This window comes from Muscardinus avellanarius (assembly GCF_963383645.1).
Source record: "Muscardinus avellanarius genome assembly, chromosome: 2".
NCBI classification, from domain to species: Eukaryota; Metazoa; Chordata; class Mammalia; order Rodentia; family Gliridae; genus Muscardinus; species Muscardinus avellanarius.
In genome coordinates, this window is record NC_137787.1 from 125,689,509 (window position 1) to 125,699,012 (window position 9,504).

The 9,504-nt window shown below is 56.3% G+C and overlaps 1 protein-coding gene across 1 annotated transcript; it reads left to right on the plus strand.

The window, feature by feature from the left end:
- Nucleotides 1-504: 504 nt before the first annotated feature.
- On the plus strand, nt 505-5,353 carry PDX1 (pancreatic and duodenal homeobox 1; the record flags this gene model as incomplete). Its single annotated transcript, XM_080689259.1, has 2 exons — nt 505-910; nt 4,953-5,353. The coding sequence occupies 2 exons, from the start codon at nt 505-507 to the stop codon at nt 5,351-5,353; spliced, it is 807 nt and encodes a 268-aa protein (XP_080545385.1).
- Between the last annotated feature and the right edge of the window lie 4,151 nt (nt 5,354-9,504).

Genomic DNA, 9,504 nt, shown 5'->3' on the forward strand with positions numbered 1-9,504 from the left:
TAAATCCCCAGTGCCAAAAAAGTGCTTCAACCTATGTCTATTTATAAATTATATTAACGAACTAATAATGTTATGTGCATTGGAGAAGATACAAGAAAAATACAAACTTTTACAGCACGATGAAAATGTGTCCATGAACGAATGGAGTTCTAATGTTCTCATGCACCCATTTTGGGGAGCAGAACAGCACCCCATACAGGCGCGGGCAGCAAACTCAGCTGAGAGAGAGAATTGAAACAAATGCAGGTGCTGGAGGGTACCCGGGCCTTGCTTAAGGCAGCCACTCGAGCCAATAACGGCCCCAGGCGGAGCCACGTGGGTCGCCCCGGAGCCTATGGCGCGGCGGCCGGCCCGCGGGCCCCCGCGGACCGCAGGCTGCCCGGGAGGACGGCGCAGAGCTGTCAAAGCGCGCAGGGGCGGCGCGGGGCGCGGGAGCGCGCTGAGCGCCCATCTCCGCTGCGGCCCTCGCTCCCGGCCCCCAGGCCCCACCACCGAGCCGCAACCATGAACGGCGAGGAGCAGTTCTACGCGGCCACGCAGCTTTACAAGGACCCGTGCGCCTTCCAAAGGGGCCCGGTGCCGGAGTTCGGCGCCAGCCCCCCAGCGTGCCTGTACATGAGCCGCCAGCCCCCGCCTCCGCCGCCAACTCAGTTCCCGGGCGCGCTGGGAGCCCTGGAGCAAGGAAGCCCCCCGGACATCTCCCCATACGAGGTGCCCCCCCTCGCCGACGACCCGACCGCGGCCCACCTCCACCACCACCTGCCGGCCCAGCTCGCGCTCCCCCACCCGCCCGCCGGGCCCTTCCCGGACGGAACGGAGCCAGGGGCCCTGGAAGAGCCCGGCCGGGCTCAGCTACCATTCCCGTGGATGAAGTCCACCAAGGCGCACGCGTGGAAAGGCCAGTGGGCAGGTAAGCCTGGCTGCTCCCTTCCTCCTCTCCGGCTCTGGGCTCAGTACCTCCAGGCACTCCCTGGATAGCTCTGGGTCAGCTACACCAAACCGGAGCCAGTGAGCCCACCTGCGCGGAGGTCGTTTGACGGTCCGTTTTGGCGCATCTCGTCTACCCAGCCCTCCTCCCCTCCGTCCCCGTGCGCCGGGCCGGTCTTAGCCCAGGAGTTCGCGCCCGCGGCCGCCGGGGGAAAGCGGAGGCCTAGCCAGGTTTAGGGCTCTGACCTGGCTCCTCCTCCAGCGGGCGATCTTGCAGTCAGGATTTCGGGCCCCAGGATGGCTCCGACCCGCACCCGGGAGCGCCTCCCGAGCCCCCGCCTTCACCCTGGCTGGCCGGCTCTGGCGGCTTCCGGAGAGAAGCGCGGGCCCTCCCAGGTAGATGAGGGCAGGCAAGCAGGAAAAGAAAGGAAACTGGCCCGCATCGTCCGGAGCCCTGGTGCGGGAGAACCCCGAGGGGCTGAACACCGCCGGGGCCTCACCGCGAGGCTGACCACCCTCCGCCCCCCGGAGCCGAGCAGCGGGGAGAGGCGCCCGATGGTAGTTCATTTTTGACCATCTGAAAGTGTCCGAAGGGGTCTCCTCTCGCTGCTTTTTAGGAAGTTTGCGAAAGGAGACGTGTCCTTCCAGCACCGAGCTCGGGGACGAGGAAAGCCTGGGCTCCCCGCCACAGGCGCCCGCGGGTAACAGGTGTCTCCCGCGGCCGGGAGGCGGAGGTGCCGGGCAGCCCCAGGGTCCCTTCTCCGCTCAGAGCCCGCGGTGAGTTCCGGCGGGGACGCTGGCCGCATAACACAATGTTATCGCTTCCGCACAGTTACTCTGGTCACACCTGCATTACAAATAGCTGCCCTTTCCTCCCCCCCCCCCTTCAACCTGACTGTCGGGGCGGTGGGTGAGAAGCTCCAGCTGGCACCCCCTGAGAATTCCCGGCGCGGCTCCGCGGGGTCTGACCTGGGAGTCCGGCCTGACTGACCTGCGCGAAGCGTGAGCATCTTGGCAGGGGCCTGGGGGAGCCAGGCTCGCCTAGCACCCTGGGCGTGCATCTTGAGAGTTCACTCTCTCGCTAAGTCATAGATCACAAAGCCGGACAGGGCCCAAACTCGGATGCGTGGTCCTTATCTCCGGAGAAACCTGGACAAAGGAGGCGCCGCTGCAGCCCAGGTGGCTCGGTATTCATCTGGCTCCTAGGCCCAAACCAAAAGCCTTGGACTGTCCGGAAATGGGATGTTCTTGGGGAAACTGGAAGGCTCCTCGCTGTGGGATCTTAGCCGGCAGTGTCCAGAAAGATGATTTCCCTCCAGTTCTCCCTTCTCCAAGGGGTTTAGCCTCGCAGCTACTGCCCCCTTAGCGGGAGACTCCCTCAAGAAAAGGGCAGGCTACACCCTGACCGGGAGGTGGTTCTGAGGTGGGATGACTTCCCTGCACTCCACCACGGGGGTGTTGTCCACTCCTGCGCTGGTGGAGTTTGGGCTCAGTAGGACCCAAAAAGTCAGGAAGTAAAACTCAAAGAGAAGCTGTACCAGGAGGGTACAGCCCAGGGAGAGGACACCCTCTGTCTGGGAAGTCCAGACTCTAAAGGCCCTGCATACTCAGCCCGGAAGGGGCAGACCTCCCCTCTCTTCCCGGGTTAGGCCTGCAGGGAGCTGCTGCACTGCCCAGGCCTGGCACTTCCCAGGGAGCTGAACTTCAAGGGCTGGCTAATCCACCTGTAGGCTACCAGCAGTGTTCATGCCACTGGCAAGTGCAAAGTGACCAAAGGAATTGGTCACTTCAGTAGGAATATGGTCACTAATGACAATGAGGACTTCTGACAAGTTTGATCTAAACTAACTGCACCAAGGTCACTGGCCGCCCAGACCCTGGGCCCCTTGAAATCTCCCCACCACCAGCCACCAGCTTCAACCTCCACCTGGGCGGGCGCAGGCCCCCTGTGGCAGCGGCCCCCTGTGGCAGCGGCCCCCTGCAGCTGCTAACAGCAACTCTCCAGAGTCACACCAGAGAGTAGGAGTTCCTAGAAGTTTGGGGTTGAATTTAAGAGCCCCTGGTGGCCTTTTAAAATGTTCCTGAAAGGCTTTATGGCCTCTCTCCCATGCCAGGGAAGGCCTGGGAGACTGAAGATGCCTCCCAGGGAGCTGGACTGCTCCACTAACCAGGGTCTAGGCCTCCTCTGGGTCCTCTCCCCCGCCCCCAGACTGAGGCTGGTTGCATTGCAAAATCAATCCCCTCCCTCAATACACACACACTCACTTTTTGGCTCCTTCAAGGCTTCCCCAAAATTCACAGAAGAGAATTCCTCGACCTCTGTCCCAAATAAGGTGGCTTAAGCCTCTCCCCCAGCTCTGGTGGAGCTTCCTGCGCCAGCTTTCACAGCCCGGTTGCAGTTGGCAGTTGGCACAGAAGGAAAAGATTGAGACCTCGGGAGAACAGTAGTTTACCCCCACCAGGTACTTAACTTCCGGGAGACTTGACGCTGAGAGTCCCTATCCCCTTAGACGCTATTTGTTTCTGCACCACCACCTCCATCTTTACCACGCTTTCAGATCCTGCCGGGATGTGGCCCCTGTGCCTGCCCTCTCAGTCTCTGCCGCTTTGGGGTACAGGGCACAGAGTCCAAGGCTAACAAGCAGCCGGCCTCAGCCAAACCTGACTTTCTTCCGCAAAACAATGTTTCTTCTCCAGCAAGCTGGAGACTGGGCTGAAGTTAAAGGAACAAGTATAGAGTCTTTACCTCTTAAGTTGGGCTCATAATATAGCCAAATAGAGAAATAATATATAACACAATGTGTCACAACTTGTATTAGCACAGGAATTTTCATACTGGAATTGCACCGCACCCATTAATGAGTCAAGACATGGGTTTACTGGGTTGAGATTAGCATTATTTTAGCAATAGTGAATAATGGTGAAAATTAGAATCCATTGTACCTGGTAACTGTTGAATATACGTGGCTGGATGGGGGTAGTGCATGCCTGTAATAGCAGTACTTGGGAGGCTGAAACAGGAGCATCTTAGGTGGGAGGCCTGAATACAGGTAACTTAGACCCTGTTTCAAAATAAAAAATAAAATAAGGATGGGATATAGCTTAGCAGTATAATACCTCTGGGTTCAATCTCCACTACCAGTTTTTTTTTTTAAAGTTGGGTTTATGTCTTGATGAAATGTTTGTTGGCTCTATATCTGTATGGATTGAATAGTGATCTGAATTATATTTCCTATTATGGGTCCATATCAGAAGTTTGTTTAAAATAAGTCTTGAGCCGGGTGTGTTGGCACATGCTTGTAATCCCTGCGCTTGGGAGGCAGAGACAGGAGGGTGCAGGTTCAAAACCAGATATCCTGTTTCCAAATTTTAAAAAAAACATATAAAAATGGGTCTGGGAGTGTAGCCCGGAGGTAGAAGGGTTTCCAGGAACCCCAGTACCACCAAAATAATAATAATAATAATAATAATAATAATAATAATAATGATAAGTCTTGTGTTAATGGCACTTTTATTGCCTCAGAATCCAATGGGTACAAATATCTATCATATGCATTTTAATCAACATCCATTCAAATACCAGTTAAATGAACTTATCCAAGAAACACTCATTGACAAGGGCCAAAAGCAGGCTCACCGCCTGCGCAGCTTTGGTCTTCAAGAAAGGGTTCTCTTTGCCTGGCGACCAGGCGCACTGCCTCTAATCCCAGTACTTGGAGAACAGCAGGTTCGAGGCCTGCCTCTGCAATTTAGCAAGACTCTCGGCAACTTAGCATGACCCTGTTTCAAAATAAAAAATAAAATAGGACTTGGGATGTCGCTCAGAGGTGGAACAACACACCTGGCTTTAATCCCCGGTACCATAAGAAAGGAAGGGAGCGAAAGAGGGAGGATTTCGCTAGGGAAGAAGTGTGCGGCCACAGTGGGCTCTGGGTGGGGGGTTGGGCTGCCGCAGCCGACAGGCAGAGCGGGGGCTCGGAGGGCTCGGGGGGGCCCGGCCGCACTCACCGACGTGTCGCCCGCAGGCGGCGCCTACGCGGCGGAGCCCGAGGAGAGCAAGCGGACGCGCACGGCCTACACGCGCGCGCAGCTGCTGGAGCTGGAGAAGGAGTTCCTGTTCAACAAGTACATCTCGCGGCCGCGCCGGGTGGAGCTGGCGGTGATGCTCAACTTGACCGAGAGGCACATCAAGATCTGGTTCCAAAACCGCCGCATGAAGTGGAAAAAGGAGGAGGACAAGAAGCGCGGCGGCGGCGCGGGCGGCGCGGAGCCCGAGCAGGACTGCGCCGTGAGCTCGGGCGAGGAGCCGCCGCCGCCGGGGGGCGCCGCCGCCCCCGCCGCGCCCGCCCGCGAGGGCCGCCCGCCGCCCGGCCCCAGCGCGCCGCCGTCCAGCCTGGCGCCCCGGCGGCCGCAGGAGCCGCGCTGAGCCGGCCGGGTGCGCGGGGCCCGGCTCCGACGGGCGGCCGGGCCCCGGGGAGAAGCTGCGCTTCCCGGCGCCGCCAGGGCGAGGCCGCGGCCAGCCCGAGGGAGCCGCGTCCTTTCTGTAGTATGGGGGCCTCTGCTGCTGGCGTGGTCGGGTTGGCGACGTCTGCGCGGTCGCGCGCCTCCCTCCCCGCCCCAGGCAGCCCGTCGTGGGACCTGTCTAGAGAAGGGGGCTATTGAAAAGACCACCGAAGTGTGCGGCGTGGACCGCCCCCCAGCACAGAACCGCGGGAGAGCTGGACCAAGCGCCTTCCTCGGCCCAGAAACGGGGCCATCGTGCTGGGCGACGGCTTTAGAAATAAAAGGAAACGATTGCGTTTTTCAAAGATTCAGTGGACTTGATATCTATGAAATAGAATAAGCCACCTTCTTCTTTCTTCCCCCTTTTCTGTCTCCTTTTTATGCCAAATGCTTCGTTAGTGTATAGCCATCATCCGGAACCCCTTTCCGCTGAAGAAGAGATTCTTTCAAGTCTAAGTCAACAGTTTCTGGGCCGGAGAGTCGGGGTGGGCGACAAGAGAGCCCCGCGTTCTCCAGTCGGACCTAGCTGCGGGAGACAGGCCCCGAGGACCTCGAGGGGTAAGGAAGAAAGGTGGCTGTCTGAGCCATCACTAAACAAAAGATATTTGGAACTCTCTGAGATGTGGATTTAGTTCCTAATTTCAGGTGGTGGGGTGAGTTGGTAGCCTTGGAAACTATTCCCAGAGCCAGTACGATTTCCCCAGCATTAGAAATTATGGGATCGTTTGTGATTGGAATGTTTGAAAGGCCGGTTGTTTTATTTAAAGTCCGAAGATTACCTAACAGTTCTTTACATACAGGTCTGTAATCTCCAGGTTCTTTCCTCCTTTAAACCTGTGCCTTGCGTTCAGGTGATGTTTGTGGAAGTTTGTTAATAAATACAGATGTCAAGAGAAGAAATGAAAACTGATTCTCCTTCCTCCAACCCTTTCCTACACTGTGATGGCTCCATTCGTATTTTTAAATTATAAGTCTTTGGCTGGGTGTGGTGGTGCATGCCTGTAATCACGTACTTGGAAGGCTGAGACAGGAGGATCTACAGAGTCAAGGCCAGCCTCAAAAATTTAAGTAGACTGTTTTTAAATAAAAAGTAAAATAGGGCTGAATGAGGTCCGGGCCAAAGGCAGCCCACCTTACAGTCAGGGAAATGTCCTGTTGGCCAGGACCCTGGCCCACCCTCCCTTTCTCCCCCACCTCCCAAAGCTGCGGGATGGGGCTAGCACCCTCTTCCAAAGAAAGTGTTACTTTGGTCTCCCTTCCCAGAGACTCAGGGCCAGGAATGTCTTGTGTTAGGGGTATGGAGTCCTGACTTGGTGGGTTCCAACCCATAGGGCCAGCCCAGCTCTTGGGCAGCTCTCTAGAGGACTTGTTTTTAGCCCTGCCTAGAGCTGGAAGTCACCTCCAGGGAGCTCTTGGCCTCCCTTGAGTTTCATTTCTAGAGTCTCTGCTTTTATTTTCTTTCACAAAGAAGCAGGGTGGTTTTTTGTTTTCTTTTGTTTTGCATTGCTTCTTGGAGAGAGAAATCAAACAAGAATGCTCACTGCCCAAAAAAAGAAAAGAAAGTCTGCATCAGAAAGGGAAACTTTCTTACCAACATGGCCTAGCCTTTTGTGGGTGGCCTCTCCAAACTGCTGGGGCTTCTAGAGCATGTCAAGCCCGCTCTAGATCGAGCCCTGGGTCCCCAACACTTATCCATAACCCAGATAAAATTATTCAAGCTTTCTGTGCTTTGGTTTCCTCTTACCTACAGCGGAGGTAAAATTTGAGTTAACTCATGGAATAACTTACACTTAAACCAAAGAATACAAAAGTGCTTACTTAATACATTATCTAGAAAACAGTTGTCCTTCCACAATTACTAGCTATTATTTTTACGACCACCATCACCATTTTCGGCAGTAATCAAAAGGCAGCTGCTGCTGTGGAGTGTCTCGGGGTGCCCTGCAAACTCCGGGGGAGCCCCTCTCCTTGGGGGCATCCTCACACTGTCGTGGTTGACCTGATTCTATACCCATCGTCTCTACTGTGCACTTGCTGGTTTAAGAGGGCCTTTCTGGTGAACTCCTCTGGTTTCCCACTACGACCTTCGTCAGGTAAGTTCCTGAGTCTTGCGGAGCCCTGGTGCCCAGTTGGTGGAGACTTGTTCTGGGGAGCCAAGTTGGTGTTTGGGGCCCCAGACCTAACCAGCATTCCTCACAGGCAGGTGTCCCAACCTCACTGCTGGGACTGTGTCTTTGCAGGCGGCCTCCCAGAACTGAGTTTGGGGAGCTGATAATGTGGGTGCTGATTCGTGCCAGGCTGCGGCCTCCGATGCCCAGGGATGGGCTAGGGATCACTCAGCCTTTCTGCCAGCACTAGGCCATGGCTTCGGGGAGTAGCGTAGCCAGAGAGTGGGCCTGTGGAGAAGAACTCAGGTTCTACTGTCTCCAAGTTTGTATTCAAACTCTCCTTACCTGCACTTGGCTTGATTAAATCCTTACTTCTTCCGAATGGGTTCATAATGAGGGTGGATGAGTAGAACTTGGCAGGGCCGTGCACACAGTCTCAGGTACAAGTGATAGAGGTAGCAGAGGCGATGGCTTTTGTCACCAGTAGGGAGGCTGGCCTTCCATGAAGGTCAGCGGAGAGCTAAGCCCGACTGCCCAGAACGACCGAGTTCCGCAGAGAGCGCCACTCAGGGCTGCAGCTGCGCAGCTGACACGGGGTGAGGGAGAGGGCCAGGCGGTCCGTGGAGGGACTGAGACCCTGCCGCTGAGACCCGGCGACTCGGGCGACCCGCATGTGTACCTGGAACTCTGAGTGACCTCTCAGAAATTCAAGCCCAAGCCCAGCCACCCGAGGTTCTCCCGAGTTGAGGCGGCCTAAAAAAGAGATCTCCCCAAGACCCGGATTGGGGGGACAGCCAACTGGGCCTTAGAAAAAACTTTCTTAAAATGGAGGGACCTTCAGGTCCCCGCCCTCTGCTCTGCAGGCGTGGCGTTCGCCGAAAGCTCAGGGTGCCGGAGGTGGCCTCCGCTCAAAGGCCGAGCGGGACGCACGCCCAGCTCAGTCCCGCGCGCAGTGCGCCCTGCTTCGGTGCTCCCCGCGGGGAGCCCGGCTCCGTCCACTGCGTCCAGAAGTCCAAAAGCGCGCCCTCCTGCACCTCCACGCCACTTCGTTCCCCGAGAATTCTCTGGTCCCATCCACAAGCCCTGCTACTACTCTGGGAATCTTCGATCCCAAGGCCGGCGCTGAGCCAGATCTACGGCGTCCATCCGGCCAAAACCCGACCGAGCGCTCCAGGCGCGCACCTACACCGACGGTCCTAGCTAGGTCTGAGCCCTGGAAACCCCAGCGCGGGTCCTCACCGCACACACCTTTCCCGGCCGCGGCACGAAAGCGGAGCCGGAGCGGCGCTAGAAGGCGGGAGAGGACGCGGCTGGTCGGAGCGAGCCGGAGCTCCAGACTCCGCCTGGGTTTCCGCGGCCTCGGGGACCCACAGTGTCGGATCACGTGGTGCCAAAAATACTGAATGGGAAACAGCGCGCCCTTTTCTCCTGTGATGTGTTTCTGCCGGTAGGCTTGCTCTGCGTTACTCTAGGTTCTCAGCTAGATCCGTACCTTACAATTATAATATGCGAGTTATATTGGTGTTGACGTCAGGTCCTGTCTAGTGTGGTTTTGTGTGTGTGTGTGTGTGTGTGTGTGTGTGCACGTGTGCACGTGTGCGCGCGTGTGTGTTGGGGGGTTACTGAGGATTGAACCCAGGGGCACTCTACCTCCAAGCTGCACCTCCCAGCCCTATTTTATTTTTATTTTGAAATGGGTCTCGCTAGGTTGATGTCTCATTACTTGCGGAGGCTGGCCTCGAACCTGTGATTCTTTTATCTCAGCTTCCCAAGTACTGGGATCACAGTTGTCTGCCACCATGCCCCGCTATTGTTTTTACCAGTGCTGGTGTCTGTAATTCACATATATCTTTTGCTTCTGAACTGCAGCCTGAACGCATTCAACATTAATTGAATTTTTGCTCTGGGATGGACAGAGCTGAAACCCTTATTGTGCATGCCCCAGTGGAAGCGCACACAATTTTAA